Consider the following 25,453-nt stretch of genomic DNA (forward strand, 5'->3'; position numbering starts at 1 on the left):
GGGAACTTTACTGACAACAAGAACACACGCCACCTTTGGCAAGGCCTCCGAACCATCAGTCAGCCCAGCCCCTCAAACGTGCAACAATGACCCCTCCCTCCCAATTAGGCTCTGTCACTTCTACACATCCTTTGAGGCCTCCAACAACACAACACAGAGAGTGATGCCAGGGCCCAGTGAACAGGTCCTACAGCTGTCTCCGGCCAAGGTGAAGAGAGCCTTTAACAACATTAAACTCAGAAAGGTGGCTGGGCCAAAACATCCAGGGACATTTTCTCCAACACTGGAGACCAACTGAAGGATGTTTTCTCAAGTATCTTCAAAATCTCTCTCAGCCACATATCAATGCTCATCTACATGAAGTGCGCTACAGTTGTACCCGTGCCTAAGACACCCAACCTAACCTGAACGACTTCCTGAAGCACTTCCTCAGGATCCTCTAAAGTTCCTCTTCTCTTCTGTCCATTATGATGCAGCTACCCCCCATCTGCCTAAAAGTCCTCTCACCTGGAAAATCAAGATGCCCACCCCAGACTCCCCTTCACTGATTTTAGCTCAACCTTTGATGCCATCTTTTCTCAGCTGAGAAGCTGGAGAAGCTGAGGGTGCTGGAGGTGAACAATGGCACTTGTAACTGGATTATGGACTTCCTGATGCAGAGGCACCAGACAGTTGCGGTAGAGTGTCACATATCTGATGCCATCCCAGTGAGCACAGGTAAACTACAATGCTGAGTCTCCTGCTCTTCACCCTTTTGAGCTGCCAGTTTCAGCAACAACCACATCCTCAACTTTGCTGATGACATTACAGTTGTGGGTCTTATCAGAAAAGTCATGAAACTAAATATAGGATAGAGGTGTAGCAGCTAGCAACCTCTTCTTGAATTTTGAAACAACCAAGAAAATGGTGAGCAGCACCGTAATCCCCTGACCACAGGGGTGAGGCCATGGAAAGGGTCAACTCCATCAAGCTCCACCCTCTCCAGAGACTGAAGCAAGCCAGCCTACCCCTCACCCCCCACCACCTTTCACAGGACCACCGCTGTAAGCATGCACACAACAGACCATCCATTGATTCCATTTCAAAAAACAGCTCATTGTTCACTGTGCAAATATTTTGTGGACTGCATATTTGTGTATTTGTTATATTGTGTAATATATTTTGTACATACTGCTGCTTTTTAATAACTGTTGACTTGGTGGAAATCCAGGAGTGATGTTTCAAGCACATCTGCTCATCAGGCGCGCAGCAGTGCCATCAAATGAAATGCTGCCACACGGTCCAGTTTTGTTTTGCAGTCTGAATGTCTTACTCCAGCGTAGCTGAGGTTTTACTTATAAGTGCGCTGGGACAGCTTAAGAAAAATTAACTGAATAATGGACAAGAAAAATGACCGACATCAGTAAGCTGCAGCGTGGTCATACACATGGGTCTTTGCAGACGAACATCATCTGCCCCAAATTTTATTGAACTAATTGTGAACTTCTCTGACAAATGTGCCACACGTGTTTCTGTACTTTTTGATGCCTCGTTTTCGTTCTGCTGTGATTGATGCAGTGGAACAAATGAACCATTTGTGCTGCAGCAGGATGTCTTTTCGTCAGCCGTCTTACCCAAAGCAAAGTGATGTATTTATCAGAGTTTGGCATCAACCTTAATGAAATATTAAACCATCGGCTCCCTGGCACCACAACAACAGGACAAACTATTCGATCTGATGTGCAGGTTGAAAATGATACCGCTCCAATGATGAGGGGTGGTTTTCTCATTAAGGCTCATATCCAGGTTTATGATTTGGGAGCCACAGCATGAGTTCAGATGAGGAAGAAGTGGCTGATATTCAGTCTTTGAGATGAAAATTGAAAAGCAGCAGGAGCTGGCTGAGACCAAACCAGAGCTAAAATAAGAATCTTCTGGTGGACACAAACAGCACCCAATGGGCCAAAAATGCTGATGATGTGTAAGTAAAAGCAGCTGCTTGCCAACACATTCACTATAACTTTATTAAGGCAGTAATATGTCAGATCCTCCTTTTGTTTGCTGCTTTGCACTCTAATAAATTTTACTGTCAACTTACATTAATATTGCTTTGTGCCTAATGCAATCTACAACAGTTTATACCATAACAATATTACAGTACTGTGCTTTATAGAAAGTGAACTATCCAGTGCAATACTCTTAAAAGTCTGGTTAGTATTAAGCTCTTATTTTGCAGTGTGCATACATTTTTTACTGTGCGATGTTGCATAGAGCAGAAATGAAATAGCAATCAAAATACCTCTAAATGAAAAACTTCGATCCAGATGGCCACAAAATTCAAACCCATAACCTTCGTGCTTTGTGCTAACCTCTGCACCTCCAACCCATTCAAAATACAGCAGCAGAACTTTCACTTGCACTGTATGCACTTGTTTAGCCATCAGGACTGTAAAATAAATCTAATATTAATATTAATATTATTTTTTTAGGATGTACAGTTCTTTAGACCATATTTTCCAAATAAAGTGATCATATAAAGAAAGTTTTTCTCATCCAGACTTCTATTGTTCTTTCCCATCAGTCTGTTCTTTAGTCAGCTCATAAAAACAGCTCAGTGGACTCGACGATGACCCCACCTCATGTCTCCTGTCACTGCAGTGTCTGGATTAAATTTATTTACTCCCAGAAGGAATCTCATGACTTTATTTTCAACTTCCCCACATCTCTGGCATGTTTTAAATCCCCCACACCCCAGCAGCACAGAGCAAACACAGGCAAAATCAATGCATGTCGTTTTACCTCTGACAGCACCTACAGCTAATGAAGGCCTACTTGATAATCCTCCAGAATTCAGTGTTCCCTGATGGCAGTTATTTAAATTCAACATGCATGTTCCACATGTAAAGAAATGTCCTCTGGCTGACAGCCTTCACAATAAAAGCTTCCCCGTTCAGCAGCATCCCTCCATCAAATAGTTTCTTTTGCACGTAAACTTAAAACTTAGTAAAAAAGCAACTGAAGCTGCCATCAAACTGATGAATGTTTTCTTTGTTTGATCTCATCTGCTTTTTGTCTGTGTCCATCAGATTGTGTCTTTTGTGGTTTTAACGCTGCTTTACGTCAGCTCTAAACGTTCTGTGTTGCATGACGCTGCCTTTAAGCTTTATCAGTTTCAGCTGCTACAACTTTTTGATGCTTGTCCTGCTCTGATTTTTTGTTGTTTGTTGGGCTATTGCTTTGATAAGTGATTAAACATATAGCCAGAGGACATCATGTGGCTCACACATAAATGTGAGCATACATTTAAAAATAAATAGAGCACAGATTTATCACAATAATAATAATAATAGCCAGTTTTTTGAAAATTATATAATTACAGAAGTTTAAGCAACAACTTGCATCTTTTTAAAAATAAATATTGCAATTACAACAGTCCAAATTAATGTGAAAATGCAGAGTTTTAATAAAGATTTCCTCACAGTACTAGGATGTTGGCTGCAGTAAATGTTTGTATATGTATCTATAGCACAATCTATGAAAGAAACCAAGAAGAGCAGGTTAAAATTAGCAAAAAAAAAAAATCTGTTTCCAATCAAACTTTTTTTGCTTCCTTTAAATATGTCAACAGTTTCTTCTGATTATCTCATCACAGGGGTCTCCAAAGCAGGTGGATGGAAACACGCGTAACAGTTTCTGCTGCCCACTCTCTCTTTTACTCAGTGGTCTGCCAGACTGTGGGACATCCCTCCCTCGACTCCACTAAGTGGTCAGTCTCATTTGAGAAAACACTTAACGCTCTCACACACACGTGTCTGTCCTGTGTCGGCACAGAAAAAGGTTATGCAGCAGTCTGAGCAGATTTTTATGGGCAGAGGCTCTGGATCCTACCACTCTGTTAATGAAACTGTTCTGTCACTGCAGCTTCAGCAGCCTCCAAACAGACGTGCTAATACGCTACCACACCCTGGCAACAACAATGACGACAACAACAACAAGAAAACATAGCTGAAAAAGTATGCAGCTTGACTGATGCTGCAAAAATCCATTAAATTAGGAAGAAGTTTTTTCAATGAGGTAAAGCGTTTTTTTTTCTGAAAGAAATAATCCCCTGAAAAAAACGTTCATCCTGTCAGAAAAGACAAACTGCCTGCTTTCGTGTGTTTGGCTCATCAAAAGATAATACACTAGAGCAAAGCATCTGGATATTAAGCTTTGCTTATATACCAAACATGTAAAGTGTTCTTTCAGTGAGGTAATGAACACTAACCCACATAGGGATAAACAAAGCCAGTGTGATGCATGAAGAGAGACTTTACACAAGGCAACTGTAGAGGAAATGTGTGGTTTTGCACGCTTGTTGCAAACAGATATTCCCACTACAATTACATGTGATCCTCTCATCCTGAATAAATGTTCAGACATTTTACAACAAATACATTTATCAAAGTAGCCATGTTCCTAACTTTAAGCCTTACCAGTATCCAAATAGATACTTTCAAAAGATTCACACTGTGTGCAGTTGTTGTCAAGACAATCTAAGCTACAGAAACCAAAACAGTTTTCCAAACATTTTTGACTTTTCTGCTGTAAAGTTGGGCATTGTAACAGTGTCTGTGTGGACTGACTAAATTATGGAGTTACCCAGAAGTGGACATTAGAGGAACTGCAGTTTTGGTGCTTAATTTGCAGGCTACTCTTGAGCTACTGGTTTAGTCCCGACACCCAACCATCTGCCTCTAGCGTGAGCACCACTTGGCTGTTTAACCTTTCATTTAAAGAACAAAGGTGTGTATGAGCATTGAATCCAGCACCCAGATCTGGGTGCTCTGTTTGTCAGCGGATTGCACAAAGCCCAGCAAATTAAAATTCATGAAGTTTGGTGGAACCATAAGTGATCTCACCTTCTTAAAATTAGAGCACAAGCCTGGCAGCAGCTTTTCTCCATTGACTCACAGCATGCCGTTCTCTCATCCTGCTCTACCCTCTACATATCTCTGTTAAAGACCACTTTAAATTGAAGATTGTGCATCTTGTGGATTTGACTCACCGACATCACAGTTGGGCCCAGTCATCCTCTCCTGACACTGGCTGCAGTCAGGTCCTTTAAACCCCCGCCGGCACACACAGCTTCCTCTGACACAGCGCCCCCTGCTGTTGCAGTTGTTGGGACAGATTTTGGCACTGCAGTCAGGCCCCATGAAGCCAACATCGCAAGAACACTTCCCATTTATACACTTCCCGTGGTTGCCACAGTTGTTGGGACAGGCTTTTTCAGAGCAGTGTGCACCGGTGAATCCATCATTACAAACACACTGTCCATTCACACAGCGCCCCCTGTTGTTGCAGTTGTTGGGACAGGCTTTTTCAGAGCAGTCTGCACCGGTGAATCCATCATTACAAACACACTGTCCATTCACACAGCGCCCCCTGTTGTTGCAGTTGTCGGGGCAGGCTTTTTCAGAGCAGTCTGCACCGGTGAATCCATCATTACAAACACACTGTCCATTCAAACAGCGCCCCCTGTTGTTGCAGTTGTCGGGGCAGGCTTTTTCAGAGCAGTCTGCACCGGTGAATCCATCATTACAAACACACTGTCCATTCACACAGCGCCCCCTGTTGTTGCAGTTGTTGGGACAGGCTTTTTCAGAGCAGTCTGCACCGGTGAATCCATCATTACAAACACACTGTCCATTCAAACAGCGCCCCCTGTTGTTGCAGTTGTCGGGGCAGGCTTTTTCAGAGCAGTCTGCACCGGTGAATCCATCATTACAAACACACTGTCCATTCACACAGCGCCCCCTGTTGTTGCAGTTCTCGGGGCAGGCTTTTTCAGAGCAGTCATTGCCTATGAATCCACTGTCACATATACAGTTACCGCTGACACACCGTCCATGGTCAGTGCAGTCATTAGGGCATGCTCTTTCGGTGCAATCCTCACCAGCGAAACCATTATCACAAAGGCACTGTCCATTCACGCAGCGCCCCCTGTTGTTGCAGTTTCCAGGACAGGCAGCCTCAGAGCAGTCTGCACCGGTGAAGCCGCTGTTGCATACACATTTACCGTTAACACACCTCCCCTGGTTGTTGCAGTTGTCTGGGCATGCCTTCTTTGAGCAGTCAGGACCAGTGAATCCAGGATTACACACACACTGTCCTTTAACACAGCGCCCTCTTCTGTTGCAGTTTCCAGGGCAGGATTCATCCGAGCAGCTGGGACCTGTGAAGCCACTGTCACACACACACCTGCCGTTCACACAGCTGCCTTGGTTGTTGCAGTCACTGGGGCAGGCCCTCTGGGAGCAGTCAGGACCAGTGAAGCCTGGATTGCATACACACTGTCCATCAACACAGCGCCCCCTTCTGTTGCAGTTTCCGGAGCATGATTTGTTCAAACAGCTGGGACCCGTGAAACCGCTGTCACACACACACTTGCCGTTCACACACCTGCCTTGGTTGTTGCAGTTATCAGGGCAGGCTCTCTGGGAGCAGTCAGGACCAGTGAAACCTGGATTGCACACACACTGTCCATCAACACAGCGCCCCCTTCTGTTGCAGTTTCTGGCGCAGGATTCATCCAAGCAGCTGGGACCTGTGAAGCCGCTGTCACACACACACTTGCCGTTCACACACCTGCCTCGGTTGTTGCAGTCATTGGGGCAGGCTCTCTGGGAGCAGTCAGGACCGATGAAACCAGGATCACACACACACTGTCCGTTCACACACTTCCCGCTGTTGCTGCAGTTCCCGGGGCAGTTGGACTGGCTGCAGTCTGGCCCGGTGAATCCAGAGAAGCATACACACTTGCCGTCCACACAACGACCCTGATCACTGCACTCATTGGGGCACTTGCTGGTTTCTGGTTTGATGGAGCATCCTGCACCTGATGACAGGAAGAGGTCAGGAACAGGTTTAAAATCACCAGTGTAACACACTTGTTTAGGATTACCAGTTAAATAAAGATTTGAATGAAATATAAATTCAGTTTAACACAGTTTTAAAAGATGCTATGACGTCTGTGACATCAGTTCAGACATCCTAAAAGGAATTCTGACTTCCTTTTAAAAACCCCAGATTTGGGTTTTGCTGCTTAGAGTCCAGTTGTAGATATCCTGTGTTATAACTCCAGGGGGTCACATTATAATATTTACTAGACAAAATACATTCATAGACACCCAATACATGATTAAAGAAATCTAAAAATCTGGCCATCTCCAGCAGTTCTGTCATAATTGTAGTCTGTTGGAGGATGAATGAAGTTCTGAAAGCGTCTTGAATGAGTTAGAACCAGATATTTTCCCTTCATTCCACTGCTTTAGTTTTGGAGGGGGTTGATGTCTAATCCTCTCTAAATAGAGTGTAACACAGCCTTGTTTTGACTGATTATCCCCCCGTGTGTGTGCTTTGTTGCTGTGTAGAGGGTGGACTGGACTGGGAGGAGATGAAGACTGAGATCACACTGGGCACAGAGCTGAAAACAGAGACACACACAAACAAGCCTCTCCTGTTTCCATCACTTCACAAGACAAAATATTCACTTGCATGAGGCTAAACCATAACCCTACATTTTCTCACTAAAATTTAATAGTTTAGAAGAATTCGCCATAGGTCCTCAATCCTCGCCATGTGATCTGTGGGCAAAGAATTGCAGTAACGCAAACAGACACACAAGGTCCGGATGTTCTGCTGTCATTTTGGAGAAAATTACAGTTAAATTAATTTCCTGGTGTCCTTTTGTAATGACTTACTTTTAGTCCCCTAAAAAAATCAGGTCCAAGTACAGGTGCGTGCTGACACACACACACACACACACACACACACACACACACACACACACACACACACACACACACACACACACACACACACACGCAATTAGCTCACAGTTCAAACTCTGCCAGTTTGTAATGTGATCAGCTCTGTTTGAACACTCATCTGTTAAAAAGAATCCAATCACACAATCAGACTAGAACTGAAATATAAATTCTATTGGTAGAATTTTTAGTCGACTTTATTTACTATTTTTTAATAGATTAGCATTCAGCTGTTGGAACAGAAGATCTTTGCAGTGCTAAAATATTCGGCAGGTCTGACGTATGCCTGAGAGTACACAAAGTGAAGAGTTCAATAAATCAGAATCTAAATGTAATAAAATAAAGATCTTAAGTAGTGAAAACAGTCTAACGATTTCATAGTAAAGATGCTGAAAAATATCTGGCACCAACTTCTTTAATGTGAATATTTGCTCGTCTCCCAGTTTTCTCTGACAGTAAACCTAAAACTGTCATAGAAGCATTTTTGATTGTTGGTGAGATTAAAGTAAAACATCTGAATAAAGTGCAGTTTCCCCAAAAGTTGTGGATTTCAAAAAGTATATGTGTGACTTTGTAAAATGTAAAACTGTTCTTATTTCTGTATGTAGGCATTTCCTTCTTTACTTATTTAGTTAGTTGAAAATGGATAAAATGAACATATCAAATGTGGAAAGTGATCATTTATTAATGTTAACGTTTATTTTTAGATAAATATATGTAGACACTATGAATTTGATGCCAGTAACACCTGCTGCTTTATTCTTCTTTTAACACTGTATTTGTGAACGTGTTGCTCCAACTTACTGACACTTACGCTCCACTGACAATATTCCTGAGACTCATTTTACCTCAAATCATTCACAGAATCAGACTATTATTTATATAGCGCCAAATCACAACAAACAGTCACCTCAAGGTGCTTTGTATTGCGGGTAAAGACCCTACAATAATACAGAGAAAAGCCAACAGTCAAAACGACCCCCTATGAGCAGCACTTGGTGACAGTGGGAAGGAAAATCTCCCTTTTAACAGGAAGAAACCTCCAGCAGAACCAGGCTCAGGGAGGGGCAGTCATCTTCCGTGACCAGTTGGGCTGAGGGGAGAGAAAGACATGCTGTGGAAGAGAACCAGAGATTAATAATAACTAATGATTAAATGCAGAGTGGGGTATAAACAGAGTGAAAAGAGGTGAATGAAAAGAAAGTGCATCATAGGAACCCCCCAGCAGCCTAGGCCTATTGCAGCATAACTAAGGGCTGGATCAGGGTCACCTGATCCAGCCCTAACTATAAGCTTGATCATAAAGGAAAGTTTTAAGCCTAATCTTAAAAATAGAGAGGGTGTCTGTCTCCCGAATCCAAGCTGGGAGCTGGTTCCACAGAAGAGGCGCCTGAAAGCTGAAGGCTCTGCCTCCCATTCTACTCTTAAGTATCCTAGGAAGCACAAGTAAGCCAGCAGTCTGAGAGCAAAGTGCTCTGTTGGGGTGATATGGTACTATGAGGTCGTTGAGATAAGATGGGGCTGATTATTCAAGACCTTGTAGGTGAGGAGAAGGATTTTAAATTCTATTCTAGATTTAACAGGAAGCCAATGAAGAGAAGCCAATATGGGAGAAATCTGCTCTCTCTTTCTAGTCCCTGTCAGTACTCTAGCTGCAGCATTTTGGATCAGCTGAAGGCTTTTCAGGGAGCTTTTAGGACAGCCTGATAATAATGAATTACAATAGTTCAGCCTAGAAGTAATAAATGCATGAATTAGCTTTTCAGCATCACTCTGAGAAAGGATGTTTCTAATTTCAGAAATATTGCGCAAATGCAAAAAAGCGGTCCTACATATTTGTTTAATATGTGCATTGAAGGACATATCCTGGTCAAAAATGACTCCAAGATTTCTCACAGTGTTACTGGAGACCAAAGTAATGCCATCCAGAGTAAGTATCTGGTTTGACACCATGTTTCTAAGATTTGTGGGGTCGAATACAAGAACTTCAGTTTGATCTGAATTTAGAAGCAGGAAATTAGAGGTCATCCAGTCCTTAATATCTTTAAGACATTCCTGCAGTTTAACTAATTGATGTGTGTCATCTGGCTTCATTGATAGGTAAAGCTGAGTATCATCTGCATAACAATGAAAATTGATGCAATGCTTTCTAATAATACTGCCTAAGGGAAGCATGTATAATGTAAATAAAATTGGTCCTAGCACAGAACCCTGTGGAACTCCATAATTAACCTTAGTGTGTGAAGAAGACTCCCCATTTACATGAACAAATTGGAGTCTATGAGATAAATATGATTCAAACCACTGCAGAGCAGTACCTTTAATACCTATAGCATGCTCTAATCTCTGTAATAAAATGTTATGGTCAACAGTATCAAAAGCTGCACTGAGGTCCAACAGGACAAGAACAGAGATGAGTCCACTGTCAGAGGCTCTAAGAAGATCATTTGTAACCTTCACTAATGCTGTTTCTGTACTGTGATGAATTCTGAAACCTGACTGAAACTCTTCAAATAAACCGTTCCTCTGCAGATGATCAGTTAGCTGTTTTACAACTACTCTTTCAAGAATCTTTGAGAGAAAAGGAAGGTTGGAGATTGGCCTATAATTAGCTAAGACAGCTGGGTCAAGTGATGGCTTTTTAAGTAATGGTTTAATTACAGCCACTTTCCTTCCAAGATGGCGCTGGTGAGGTCAGCAGCCGTCGTACCTGCTCCTACGCTTTGTTTGTATATATTAGGTTTAGCTCTAATTTTTGACTTTATAATTCCGCCTGCTCTGTGTCATATCACGTATGACAGACAGACTCTTTTTAATATCAGAATACAGCACTCTGGCTGTATTCTGACACCTTTTTCTCCCGACCCGACTTGGCCTCAGGACATACTGCGTTTCCAGTGGGCCAGCTCAAACAAAGGACGGACCAGGTCACGGACAAGGCCCCGAGGGAAAAGAGCCGGCGTAAGAGAGAGGCTGAGGCGCAGAGCGCACCAAACGCCACTGCCGAGCATCCTGTTGGCTAATGTCCAGTCACTGGATAACAAGCTGGACGAACTCAGGGCCAGGATACAGTTTCAGAGGGACATAAGGGACTGCAACATCATCTGTCTCACGGAGACATGGCTGACCCCCCTCATACCGGACCACGCCGTACAGCCGTCGGAGTTCTTCAGTGTTCATCGCACGGACAGAACGAGTGAGTCTGGAAAATCAAGAGGAGGAGGTGTGTGCCTAATGATTAATAACAACTGGTGTGACAGTAGGAATGTTGTCCTTCTGAAACAATCATGTTCACCTAACCTGGAGCTCCTAACCCTGAAATGCCGTCCCCACTACCTGCCCCGCGAGTTTACTTCGGTCATCTTCAGCGCCGTCTATATTCCACCTCAGGCGGACAAAAACACTGCACTATCCGAGCTACATGAGGCGATTTCCACCTATCAGGCTAACCAGCGTGATGCGGCTCTCATCGTAGCCGGGGACTTTAACAGTGCAAACTTGAAAAAGCTGATACCGGAGTTGATTCAACACATCGACTGCCCCACCAGAGGAGAGAGGACCCTAGACCACTGCTATTCTCCATTCAAAGATGGCTACAAAGCAAAGCCTCTTCCGCCTTTTGGGAAGTCTGACCACACCTCTGTGCTTCTCATGCCGAAATACAAAAAACGGCTCAGGCAGGAACCCCCTGCTGTGAGAGAAGTGACACGGTGGTCTGATCAAACAGAGGCCGCTCTGCAGGGTGCGTTGGATTCAACCGACTGGGACATGTTTCGCAGCAGCGCGGGCGGAGACATCGAGGAGTTTACGGAAACTGTTGTGGGATTTATTGGGAAAGTTGTTGAAGACACTTCACTTAGGAGGACCATCAGGACTTTTCCCAACCAGAAGCCGTGGGTGGATAAATCTGTCCGCGACGCCCTGAGGTCCCGCACCGTTGCCTACAACTCCGGCCTCGCCTCTGGGAACATGGAGGACTACAAGGTTGCATCATACAACGTCCGCAGAGCGGTGAAAGAGGCAAAACATCGCTACGGCCGCAGACTGGAACAGCAACTACAACAGTCTGACTCCAGGGGACTGTGGCAGGGACTACGCACCATCACGGACTACAAAGCACCACACACACACCCGGTGAGTGCCGACGCTTCTCTGGCTGATGAACTCAACATCTTCTTTGCGCGCTTTGAGTCGGGAAGCCGACAGCCCGCTGCACTCCCGGCCGGAGGGGAGGAGACACTCACTGTGACGGAGCGCGACGTGAGGAGGGCGTTTAGACGTGTAAACACCAGGAAAGCGGCTGGACCAGACGGTATTAGCGGACGTGTCCTTAAGACCTGCGCTGACCAGCTGGCACCTGTGTTTACAGTGATATTCAACCTCTCACTGAAACTGTGTGTGATTCCCACCTGCTTTAAAAAGTCCATCATAGTCCCTGTCCCAAAGAAACCACACCCCAGCAGCCCCAATGACTTCAGGCCCATAGCACTCACCTCTGTGGTGATGAAGTGTTTTGAGAGACTCATCAAGACATTCATCACCTCCTCACTGCCCACCACCCTCGACCCACTACAGTTTGCATACCGGCCAGACAGATCCACAGATGACGCCATATCCTTCCTCCTCCACAAGACCCTTTCACACATAGACACTGGTAAGGGGAACTATGTGAGAGTGCTGTTTGTAGATTACAGCTCAGCATTCAACACCATAGTTCCCTCCAGGCTGGTCTCTAAGCTGCTGGACCTGGGCCTGGGCCCATCCCTGTGCAGGTGGGTTCACAGCTTCCTGACCAGCAGACCACAGGTGGTACGAGTGGGTCACCTCACCTCATCCTCCCTCACCCTCAACACTGGATCCCCCCAAGGCTGTGTGCTCAGCCCTCTGCTGTACTCACTGTACACCCATGACTGCGAGGCCACGTCAGAGTCCAACGTCATCATCAAGTTTGCTGACGACACTGCTGTTGTGGGACTAATCTCTCACAATGAGGAGACAGCCTACAGGAGAGAGGTCTCCCGCCTGGAGAACTGGTGCCAGGAGAACCACCTCCTGCTCAACGTCAGCAAAACAAAGGAACTGATCGTGGACTTCAGCAGGAAGCAGCAGATGGACTACCATCCACTTGTCATCAGTGGTGCTGAGGTGGAAAGAGTGGACACCTTCAAATACCTGGGAGTGACCATCTCACAGGACCTGTCCTGGACTCATCACATAAACATCACTGTGAAGAAGGCCAGACAGCGTCTCTACCTCCTCAGGCGGCTGAGAGACTTCAAGCTCCCACTCAAGGTGCTCAGGAACTTTTACACCTGCACCATCGAGAGCATCATGCGTGGGAGCATCACCACCTGGATGGGAAACTGCACCAAGCAGGACTTCATGGCCCTAAAAAGGGTGGTTCGTTCAGCTGAACGGACCATCAGAACCACCCTCCCCAACCTGCAGGACATTTACACCAAGCAGTGCAGGCTGAGGGCCATGAAGATCCTAAAACAGCCCAGCCACCCCGGACACTCTCTCTTCTCCCTGCTCCCATCAGGCCGGCGTTACCGCTGCCTGAGGGCTAAGACTGAAAGGTTGAAGAAGAGTTTTTACCCACAAGCCATCCGTCTGCTCAACTCTGAGCCCTAACTGGACCATTATTGCACAATGTAAATATTATAATTTATAAAAGTGTGTATAGTGTATAGTATATAGAGTATAGTGTATAGTGTGAATTACTTTTTTTATTTTTATTCTTCTTATTTATATGTGTGTGTATATATGGTTGCAGGTACAAAATACATTTCACTGTGCATTGTACTGTGTATAACTGTGCATGTGACAAATAAACACTATCTTATCTCTTATCTTAAGGTCTGTGGTATGTAGCCAACTAATAAAGACAGATTGATCATTTTTAAGATTGAAGCATCAATAATTGGAAAGACTTCTTTGAACAGTCTAGTAGGAATGGGATCTAATAAACATGTTGCTGGTTTGGAGGAAGTAACTATTGAAGTTAACTCTGAAAGATCAACTGGAGCCAAAGAGTCTAAACAAAGACCAGCAGTGCTGAAAGCAGCCGAACATGAAGAATAATCTTTGAGATGGTTATGAATAATTTTTTCTCTAATGTCTAAAATTTTATTTGTAAAGAAATCCATGAAGTCGCTACTAGTTAACGTGAAAGGAATACTCGGCTCTACAGAGCTCTGACTCTTTGTCAGCCTGGCTACAGTGCTGAAAAGAAACCTGGGGTTGTTCTTATTTTCTTCAATTAATGATGAATAGTAAGATGTCCTAGCTTTACGGAGGGCTTTTTTATAGAGCAACAAACTCTTTTTCCAGGCTAAATGAGCATCTTCTAATTTAGTGAGACGCCATTCCCTCTCCAGCTTTCGGGTTATCTGCTTTAAGCTGTGCGTTTGTGAATTATACCACAGAGTCAGGCACTTCTGATTTGAAGCTTTCCTTTTCAGAGGAGCCACAGTATCCAAAGTTATACGCAGTGAGGATGTAAAACTATTGACGAGATAATCGACCTCACTGGGAGCAGAGTTTAGGTAGCTGCTCTGCACTGTGTTGGCACATGGCACTGAAGAGCATAACAATGAAGGAATTAGATCCTTAAACTTAGTTACAGCACTTTCAGAAAGACTTCTACTGTAATAAAACTTATTCCCCACTGCTGTGTAATCCATTAAAGTAAATGTAAATGTTACTAAGAAATGATCAGACAGGAGGGGGCTTTCAGGGAATACTGTTAGGTCTTCAGTTTCTATGCCATATGTTAGGACAAGATCCAGAGTATGATCAAAGTGGTGGGTGGGCTCCTTTACATTTTGAGAGAAGCCAATTGAATCTAACAATAGATTAAATGCAGTGTTGAGGCTGTCATTCTCAGCATCTACATGGATGTTAAAATCACCCACTATAATTATTTTTATCTGAACTGAGCACTAAATCAGATAAAAAGTCTGAGAAATCAGACAGAAACTCTGAGTAAGGACCAGGTGGACGATAGATAATAACAAATAAAACAGGTTTTTGATTTTCCCAAATTAGTGTGGGCAAGACTAAGAGTCAGGCTTTCAAAAGAATTAAAACTTTGTCTGGGTCTTTGATTAATTAATAAGCTGGAATTGAAGATTGCAGCTAATCCTCCTCCTCGACCTGTGCTTCGAGCATTCTGACAGTTACTGTGACTCGGGGGTGTTGATTCCTTTAAACTAACATATTCATCCTGCTGTAACCAGGTTTCTGTAAGGCAGAATAAATCAATACGTTGATCAATTATTAAATCATTTACTAATAGGGACTTGGAAGAGAGAGACCTAATGTTTAATAATCCACATTTAATTGTTTTATTCTTTGGTGCAGTTGATGAAGCTGTATTATTTATTGTTTTTGAATTTTTATGCTTAAATAGCTTTTTGCTGATTTTAGCTTTGGTTTTTGGTGGTCTGGGAGCAGGCACCGACTCTATGGGGATGGGGTTTTGGGGGGATGGCAGGAGGAGAGAAGCTGCAGAGAGGCGTGTAAGACTGCAACTCTGCTTCCTGGTCTCAACCCTGGGTAGTCAGGTTTTAGGGTTAATAAATTTGGCCATATTTCTAGAAATGAGAGCTGCTCCATCCAAAGTGGGATGGATGCCGTCTCTCCTAACAAGACCAGGTTTTCCCCAGAAACTTTGCCAATTATCTATGAAGCCCACGTCGTTTTTTGGACACCACTCAGACAGCCAACGATTCAAGGAGAATATGGGGCTAAACATGTTGCTCCTGGTCTGATTGGGCAGGGGCCCAGAGAAAACTACAGAGTCCGACACTGTTTTTGCAAAGTTACACACCGAGTCAATAGTAATTTTAGTGACCTTCGATTGGCGTAACCAGGTGTCATTACTGCCAACGTGAATAACAGGCAGTGAGCCTTTTGAATTGCTGTGGATGAATTTTGGCCCAGTCTTCTTTGCAGAAATGCTGTAGCATGAACGGCCTTTTTAGGCTGCTCCAAAACCTATATTTTGGTTATTTTGAGCCATTTAGAGGTGGACTTCCAGATGTGTTTGGGATCACTGGGATCAGGATTTTCTGATAGAACAGAATTCATGGTTCCATCAATTACAGCAAGTCATCCTGAAGCAGCCCCAGACCATCACACCACCACCACCATATCTGACTGTTTGTGTGATCTTCTTTTTATGAAATGCTGTGTTAGTTTATGCACATGTAACGGGACTCAAACCTCACAGAAAGTTGAACTATTGTCTCATCAGTCCACAGAACATTTTCCCAAAAGCCTCAGGGATCAATGAGATATTTTTTGGCAAAGATCAGACAAGCCTTTGTGTTCTTTTTGGTCAGCAGTGGTTTTCTCCTTGGAGCTCTCCCAAGGAAATTGGAGAAAGAGACTGGAGCATTTTTACCCAGTCTCTGTCTTATTGTTGAATCATGAACTCTGGCCTTAACTGAGCCAAGTGAGGCCTGCAGTTCTTTAGATGTTGTTCTGGGTTCTTCTGTGACCTCCTCTGTGACTTGTCGATGAACTCTTGGAGTAATTTTGGGAAGTTGACCACTCCTGGGAAGGTTCCCAATGTACCAAGTTTTCCCCATGTGTGGACAATGATTCTCACTGGGGTTCACTGGCATCCCAAAGCCTTAGAAATGGCTTTGTAATCCTTTACAGACTTGTAGAAGTCAGTGACTTTCTCAGCAGTTTCTTTAGATTGTGGCATGATGTGCTGTTGTTTGAGATTTTTTACCTTGCTTCACTTTGTCAGACAGGTTCTGTTTAAGTGATTTCTATATTCAGCGGGTCTGCAGTAATCAGGCCTGGGTGTGGCAGTGAAACTGAACTCAGTTTTCCAAAAATGTGGTTAATCAAATCATAATTTAACAAGTGTTATGCAGTAGTACAATGATCAGAAACACTGGTTGTTGGTAGTGGGGGCTTAGATAGATGCTATTATGGTCTTGAGGTGTGGGGTCTGGGGCCCCGGTGCCTAGGGTCATCTGTTTCCCCACAGGCGCACCGCTATATGGTGTGGGTTGGCCCACGTTGGGATATCTGGCCAGCACCAGATGAGGGGGCAGCGGTTTCCCACAAGGAGCCGGTTGGTCCGGGACTTAGCACCACTGTGTGTGTGTGTGTGTGTGTGTGTGTGTGAGAGAGAGAGAGAGAGAGATGTTTGTTGTCTATTGTGTGTGTGTGGGTGTGTGTGTTTGTGTTGTGTTTGTCTGCTGTATGGGAAGTGGGTGCCGGCCTTGAGCATGGTGGTGCCCTGGAGGTGTCGCTTTCACACAGTCATAAACATTCTTCCCACTACATACACTCACATACACCCAACACATCACCCCAAACACGCGGAATGGGAGGAGGGGGTGGTTTCATGCACCCTGCCTCGGGTAGGGACTGGCTAGTGGTTCGGGGCTGGGTTGGCTGCTTCCCCAGGTTGCTGCTGGCTCTGTGCTGGTACCCGCTCACCCACACTTGCTCATTGCCTCTGGCTCTCTGGTCTCTTGCCCTTTGACATGGGGGCTCCGTCTGGGGTCTCCCTCATCTGGGGTGTGCCATCAGGATGTGTGGCCTCTGGTCTTCTGAGCTCCTGGCGGGCCGTGGATGGCCTGGGTCCCCTGGGTCTTTCCCTGTTTACCTCTGAGGGGCATGGTTGCGGTTTCTTGCTCTCATTATTGAGTACATTACATGACAGAGACAAAACCCAAAATGAAGGTTTGAGGGTGGCCGAGTCAAAGTCTGGACTTAAATCAGATTGAGATGCTTCGGCCTTAAACCGGCCGTTCATGTTGGAAAACAGTCCGGTGGCTGAATTCAAACAATTCTGCAATTTTTCACAGCACTGTAGGATATTAGGTATGAGGTGAGGGGAACAATAAGACCTGCATGAGTTTTCTGGTGAGGTCAATAACATTAAAAAATTCTTTGCAATCAGTAAATAATAATTTTATTGACGTTTCTCGCATATGTTGCTTAAATTGAATTTTTGCCTATGTTTTTCAGCTGCAGTGGAAATTCCTGTTTAATGTTTTAAATGAGTGAAACTCAGTGTGCGATAAAGTTACATTTGCAAACACATTTCTCTAATTTCCTCAAACAGGAGGCGTTAAATAAAGTCACTCGCTGTGAATCATTTTCAATCTATGTGAGCTATGGAGTCATTTTTAGGAAACCCAGATGGATTCTGACGTCACTTTCTGAATCATTTTTCACTTCAGTCACACATCATTTCTCAACTATAATGAGAAGCGACTTTAATAACTGCAGCAGCTAACACTTTCTCTATTTCACTTATAGCTGATACCAAGTTGCAGAAAGCTGTCATGGAAGCATCCATGCATATACAGATAACTATATATACAGATAACATAGTTTTGTGAAACATTTTCAAGAGCAAAAAGGGCCTACAAAATAAAAAATACCTGCTCAGAGAACTAATCTTCTGTAGGAAGAAGGTCTGTCTGTGGTCTCTGTTTGCCCTGAGTTTTTCATTTCAGGCCACATGTGGCTCATCACTGAGGTTACAGGGACGGTCAATGAGGCAAATTCACACAATACTAACTTCTTTGGCTGTTTAATAATGTTCAGAATTGACTTGATCTCCTGTTTACATATGCGTCTTGGATTAGGAGTAGCTTTACATGATCCATTGTTATAATATAAAATAATTCTTCCATATCTCATACAGATGGCCGGTGAAGTCATTAGTTCATCCTCTGCTTCACACCAGCTGCTTTAGCTCCTCAGTTGTTACATTTTAATGTTTAATATGGATGTCTATATGTGACAGAAAATAAGGAAGAACACAGTACGTCCACTTTAAGAAATGACAATTTCATAAAACTTGTGAGAGGAAGCTTCATGAATTTGAGAGTTATTGTGAAGCACAGATTAAAAAGTATCAAACATGCAGATACATCTTCTGTGGGGACCCATTAGGAAAGAAGGGAGCAGACGGAAGGACCTCTGTCTCATTATCTCCAGAGCCTGTGTGTAATTTCTGACATTGGGTACCATTGTCAGCAGGTTTGGTGCTGATATTTGGAGCTGAGCTGCTGTCAGAGATTTTGTTGCATCCCTGTGGTCTCACAGAGCAAGAATTTAGCAGGAAATGAAAACTGGAGATCAGAAGGGGATTTTTTTCTTTAACAAATCAAATTCAATCCAGTGTTTGTTACACATATGTTGCTATGAACACACACTGTGCTGCAAACTAACGACATTATGCGTCACTTAGACTGTAATTACTTGAAACAAGCTAAAAAATGTATAACTATGAGACCCTCGACTTCTCTGTGTGTTAAACGTCCCTCTGCTGTGAGGCTCCACATGGGGAAATTAGTGCCTGCTGTCATGATTCAGACTCACGAGGACGATTGCGGTTCATATTAATCATCGTTCGCTCAGGTTTCCTTTTCTTGTTGTAATGTTTTTCTGTTTGTGTGCTAACATCTCTTTGATCAACCGCAACAAAATCCCCCCAAAGATCCGGGGTGTTTATTTTCATAAACAAGATTATTCCTCATTCTCAGAGAGTTTGGTTTATATTTACTTTTTCATCCATGTATGATGTGATTGTTTCATTTTGTTCTGATTTTCTGTTTGCTAACAACACCAACATGCTTTAGGTGATTTCAGAGTGGATTTTTGGCTGGTTAGGATGCATGCTGCAGAGCAGCCGGCAGGACATCATCAGATCTGAACTTATGAAATCAACTCTGAATGACTTTGGATCAGTGTGATGGAAAACCTTGGGTTTCCTGAAGGTACCCAGAACTTAATTTGAATTTTGATTCCCACTGGATCAGAAGCTTCAAGGTCTTGAAAACATATGTCTCGTGATCTGCTTCTTGTGAGCACACAATTTCCTGACAAAGTTTGAAAACATTTGGTTATTCACTTATTATTTTCATGCCTACATCCAGCTCTACCTTTGCTTTCCTTTGAGGTGCAGCAGCTTTCTTCAGTTCCTGCACACGTCTCCCGGAGGGCTGACACTTCCCTCTCCAGCCTCTCCAGACGCTCCCGCAGGGGAGCAAAGTCTGCATCGCAGCCACAGGACCCAGATCCAGAGGCTGAATCTGAGGGAACCAGTTTGATCTTATGGGTCAGAACCAGAGGAGAACCAGGTGCCAGGTCAATTTCTTTACCTGTGAAACACAGAAATGAGCAGCTCACTTTCAACACAGAGGATAAGCAGTTTGATCGTGATCATGTTCTGCAGTCTGTATTGTACTGCTGGGACACTCAGAAAGCTGCAGGTTCTGGATATGTTTTTCTTTCAGTGATGTCAGTTTAACAGCTTTTTACCTCCTTGGCTCCCATCAGGCGAATCACCCGGAGTGGCACAACCCTCTGAGATGACCACCTGCAACAATGGAAACCACCAACCACTGCACTTTATTGTTTTATTTTACGGTGTTATGCTTTCAGTGTTCTTCCTGCTTTATACTGAAGGTTAGTTCCACATATGGCTTTGTGTGTTTTTATAGCAATCCTTTGTTCCTTTGTTCTGTCCTGATTGAGTTCTCCTGTGCCTCCCCTCAAGGAGTGTGTATTTAGTCTGCCTGTTCTCCCTCATTTCATCCCTCATTTGTTAGGTTGTTATCACAGTTTCCTTTTTCTGAGTCTGGACCTTTGGGTCCTCAGCTTATTTTCCTGATTTTGAGTCTTTGGACTTTTTGTTTTCGGGTTTTTGGACTGTGGACTTCTTGCAGCATATCTGCACTGCATTGTGCATAAGCAGCACCTTTTTTTCATACTGTTATTGCATATAGGGTGAAAGGATCAGTCGGAATCTGTGATTGTGTTCATTTATCTCTCATCACCTGCTAGTTTCAGAAGAGGACCTGAGTGCAAGGTGTAATTTCTGAATGTGTCCATTAGCATAATCCTCCATCAGAGTTTCATTGCTCTGATTGGCTGTACGTTTATCCAGTTGTACTTGGTCTGTGCCCAATGGAAACCAAAACTGAATGGAGAAATTCCAGACAAATTTGCATTGCAATTTGCACGTCTGGCAATGTGGGGATGCTGGGGTAGATATATTTCATGGAGTAGAAGGTTTATCGCTTTAGCTTTGGCTTTCCAACATTAAAATCTCCTCCTAGAGCACAGAACAGAAAAGATGTCAGTCATCTGTAAAATGAAATCTAGATTTTGTTGAAAAGTATCTGCAATTTATTTATTTTTTGGATGGCAAATGGTTTGGAACTTTATTTTGAATGTGCAGTTGGCTTTAGCAGCATCTCCTGAACAGATTTCTAGATAAAAATACCCAAACAATGAGATCCCTGTCTGTTCACTGCTAGATTACATGGAATAAGTGAAGCAATGCCTGCAATGAGGACTCATCTATAGACAGATTTGAAAATATGATGTAGCAACCAGGTTTTCCAGGGGCCACCAAATAACAGCATGATGTCAGGTAAAGAATTCCCTGAACTTTTCAACCGTGTGTAACCCACATTTAACCTAGACGACCATTTGACCTGCTGTCAGTCAGTCCATTCGTCTCAGCTAACCAGCGAATCACCTTGATGGAATCCTGTTTGGCATCCCTTGGTGTCCTTTGACTCCTTAACTGTAGCTCTTCAGATGGGGTCAGGAGGGCTGGGCTGGCCAGCAGGAGGATGAGGAGGAGGTGGGGGATGGAGGGAAGCATTGCAAGGGTCGGACCAGGAAAAGACTTCCCTGGGATTTTTAGGAGAACACGAGTAAAGAAAGATGCTGAACTGTTCAGGAAAACAATGCAGTTTAACTGGTAAAAGTGGAGCTGGTTGTTTCCTGGATTTAATTTGATTGAATTAGCAGCACTTGCACCACAGGTAAAGGGATCTGCTGTCACTTTGCTTCAGTCACAGAGCTGATGACGTTTTTTCCTCTCACCTTTGCACTCCATGGATTTTCCCCCCTGGAAGAGACACAGAATTACACATTGACGCTCACCTTAAATTTCATGTTAGTGCAGCAGACTCCACTTTGGCCACAATTAGCAGGAATAGGGCCATTAGCTGTTTATGGGCCTGTCAGTGAAGCGTGTCAGCCAATGAAAACCCCAAAGGAAAAAGTAACTTGGCTTGAAAGAGTAGCTTGTTATCCTGCAGCTGATTTTCTGCAAACTGAAGGCTGGCAATATGGAATATTACTTAAACTGTAATTGGCTATTTAGGGCAAATTGGCTCCAAGTAGCCAATTACATGAGGAGAATCTGATGAAATGGATCTTGGTTTAGAATTTCTTTGCAACAAAAAAAAAAAGCTCTGTGAAGTTAGTTTTTAAGACTATTTTAGATGCATGAACCTTAAATTTAACATGTAATTCCTGTTAATGGGCTGGTCAGTAGTGACATATTGAAAACTGCTATACCTTGTGGTTAAATAACATTTCTGCATTCTGCATGTTTGCAGTGTACTTATCAGCTACAAGTAGCTTTGTGGAATAGTCTGTCTCATCCCCAAGGTGAGTAATATCTTTATTTTTCTTGTTTACAGTGTCCTCCACAACATGTGAAACTGAGACAAAATAAATTAAAATAATTGATTCTCCTACATAATGCACTTACGCAAATTATTTATCTATTAAACATTTTTTAAATCATGTCTCGTGTATATTCAACAACATAGAGGCCAAATGAAACTATGTTTTTAGAAATTCATCCAAAAAACACAGGAGCGCATTATAACCACATCAAAGGAAAATCTCACCAAGCACAAGTCCCCCCGACATTTTCTGCAGCGCACATACAGAAGCTGAGCTTTGCCACAGACCTGAGTCAGACCCTGAATGCTCTAACCACCCCCGTGTCCTCCAAGGAGGTTTATACTCGACAGATCTGAAGCATACCTCCACCCTCAGCAGCAGCTGCTGAAAGTTCCTGCTCACAGTAACAGCAGAATATCATTCTCCCTGCGATTAGTTCAAATCTACAGATTTTCCTTAACTACATGGTGTCTTTCAGCTTCCTCCTGTCCTTTCTTAAAATTCTCAGAGGCCACGCATGGATGCATGGATGGGCCAAACAATCCTGCATGCCTGGTCACATTTTAATTTTTATTTGCCATCATTTCAGGCACAGCTGCACTTTCATGCTGCCACTCTCTCCCACTCCACCACAGCCCAAAGGAATCCTGCTGGATCTGCATGTGCAGATCCGGGGAGGCCAGATTTCTATTAGGCTCACTTGAAGCCGGCATCGTTCCAGGCCTAATTTGTCCATTTTCAGTGAACCTGTGCCCACTGCAGTGGATCCTAATGTGCTCTTCTTGCCTTAGTGTTGGTTGTTCTGTGACTCAGAGCACATTTCTCTGATTGACCTTCAGCCTCAGCTTGAACCAGTCTGGCTTTTCTGTTGATTGCAAAAACTCACAATCTATGAATATGTAAATGAAATGAAATACCTTCAAGCATTTATTTGAGCAGCTGTTTTAAAGCATCCTATAAAATTAATTTTTTTCCTTTGCTTTTATCTTTGCTTTTGCTGAATTCTGCAATGCAAATCTATCCAGGATTCTTGGAGCCTCTCTTTCATAATGTCTCTTTGCTGGATACAAGCTGTCTCTGCTTCACAGAAAAGTCCACCTCCATCTCAGTGCTGGAAGCTGAACCTGATCACTTCCACCTTTCTTCCCCTTCTGTCCACATGTAGTTTCTCTGCTGCTAATTTGACTCGACCGACACAGAGAGGCTTCAGCATCTGCAGTCTGATTTACATCTCTGTCTGGACCTCGGCCAGTTTCTGAGCCTGCTCTGTGGGTCTAAGTGGGAACGATTAGCTTGTAAATACCTGCCCGTGACAGCTGTTCCAGCTGCTGTGAGAGAATCTCGTGAGGGCAATAGAAATTCCCAAAATACACCATAAAGGCTCTTCACCTTTACTTTCACTGCTGCTGGAGGATTTTCCTCATGTTCACTGCAGCCAAAATAAGCTCCTTCTAAACCTGTTTAAATAATTAAAAAAATAAAATCAAATAAACTGATCACTGAAGCTGCTAAAGACTGAAACAGTAGATTTATTTGTTTATTTTGGTCAAAGCAATTGATTTAGGTTATGTTGACATACTGACAGTTGGTCCTGCTAAAGTTCAGAGACTTTTACAGAGCAGTGTCAGAGACAAAATCCAAATTATAGAATTATTTGCAACCTCAGTGTGCTCACATCCATTTTCATCTCATCTGCTACAACTAATAAAGTCATTAAGTTTTATTAACTTCACATTAAGTATCTGATCTTTGGTTTCATACATAAAACTAAAAACATCTCCATCTTTATTTAGTCTGTGTTTTATGGACGTTAAGTTTAGTGACTGGTGCTCAGTAAAGTTATTGTTGGAGCATCTGCACAATATGGGATATATGACTGGACAGACATGTTTTTAAAGATTGTTTAATATTACAGAGAAAAAACTTTAAAAAGGCACAAAACTGCTTTTTAGAAAAAAATATTTTTTGCCCACAAAATTTAAATAAATTCTTTCAAAAACAGATTACAGACTGATAAGAGATTTACACATAGGGAAATATTCCATTTGCTGTCAGATATTATCAGTGAAAGCTTTGCACCTGTGAAACTACAACTGATAGGATTCATGTCCTTCACTTTCATTTCATTGATTAACTGATCATTAATTTCATTTTTAGGCCAAAGTTGTGTCTTTGAGGTTTTCTTTTTTTTCCCAACCCACAGTTGAAAACCACCAAATATATTCAGTTTATTATTAAAAATTATTAAAAGTCAACAGCTGCTAAAAGTCACATCCGTCTTTTCACAGAGTTCGTCAATAAAAATCCCCAAATTTCAAAATGGCACAAACATGTAGACAATTTTAAAAACAAATGAAACAGAAAGTTGGAATCTAAAACATTTGACACCGACTTTAAATTCAAATGTGTCATATGTTTTATATCTATATCTATATATACTAATTGGCTGTCAAAAAACCCTCTAAATCAATAAAAAATGTAAAGAAAAGCATAAAGTAATGAGTGCAACCTGCAAAGCTTTCCTGTTTAAATGATTCATCGATCCCAAAATGCTGCACATGAACTCTAATCACTTACAAGTGGTTTCAGGCCCAGAGAAATATTTTTCAAATAAAATCAAACTGATCACAGATGCAAAATAAGCATTTGAATAACTTTTGCTTTTCCCGAAGAGCATCTTACCTGCTCAGAGATGTCAGGAGTTTCTCTGTCAGCTGGTGCTGAAGCCGCTCTGTTTCAGTCCAGCTCGCTCACTGACCGCCTGGCAGGAGGAGGAGGAGGAGGGTGATGGACAGAGAGAAGGAAAGAGAAAGAAAGAGAGAGGAGGGGAGGGGAGCAGTAAAGTTTTCTCATACTTGAAGAATTTTTCCTCCCTCTCTCCTCTCTTCCTCCTCTGTTTCTCTCTGATGTAATTCTGTGGGCTTTACAGGTCCCTGCTGGGCGGAGGATTAGCGATGGAAAACATCTGAATTTTTAGATGTTTTTGAGGGAACGCAGGGGCCTGAAATCTTTAATATGTTTAGAAGGGGTCTGCGCTCTGTGAGACAGTCCACTCTGTTGGTCTCTGATGCAGTGCTGACAGAGCTGATCCACTTACTGTCAGTGGAGCTGCTCCAGCATCTGACTTCACACACAAACACTTGGCTGCCATCACTCTTGTTTTGTTTGCTCAGAGAGAATGT

At 43.1% G+C, this 25,453-nt stretch overlaps 1 protein-coding gene across 1 annotated transcript in view; it reads right to left on the reverse strand.

Moving 5' to 3' along the window:
• Positions 1 to 25,059, reverse strand: part of LOC115788168 (tenascin-like) — a 58,706-nt gene extending 33,647 nt beyond the window's left edge. The window contains exons 1-6 of the mRNA XM_030741112.1: positions 24,954 to 25,059; positions 21,678 to 21,702; positions 21,325 to 21,482; positions 20,100 to 20,157; positions 19,721 to 19,939; positions 5,027 to 6,859 (exon numbers count right to left, since the gene is read on the reverse strand). Coding sequence (XP_030596972.1) covers positions 5,027 to 6,859; positions 19,721 to 19,939; positions 20,100 to 20,157; positions 21,325 to 21,482; positions 21,678 to 21,690 — 2,281 coding nt within the window. The 5' untranslated portion in view covers positions 21,691 to 21,702; positions 24,954 to 25,059. The remainder of the gene's footprint in view (positions 1 to 5,026; positions 6,860 to 19,720; positions 19,940 to 20,099; positions 20,158 to 21,324; positions 21,483 to 21,677; positions 21,703 to 24,953) is intronic.
• Between the last annotated feature and the right edge of the window lie 394 nt (positions 25,060 to 25,453).

The sequence above is a fragment of the Archocentrus centrarchus genome, chromosome 11 (genome assembly GCF_007364275.1).
Source record: "Archocentrus centrarchus isolate MPI-CPG fArcCen1 chromosome 11, fArcCen1, whole genome shotgun sequence".
NCBI classification, from domain to species: domain Eukaryota; kingdom Metazoa; phylum Chordata; class Actinopteri; order Cichliformes; family Cichlidae; genus Archocentrus; species Archocentrus centrarchus.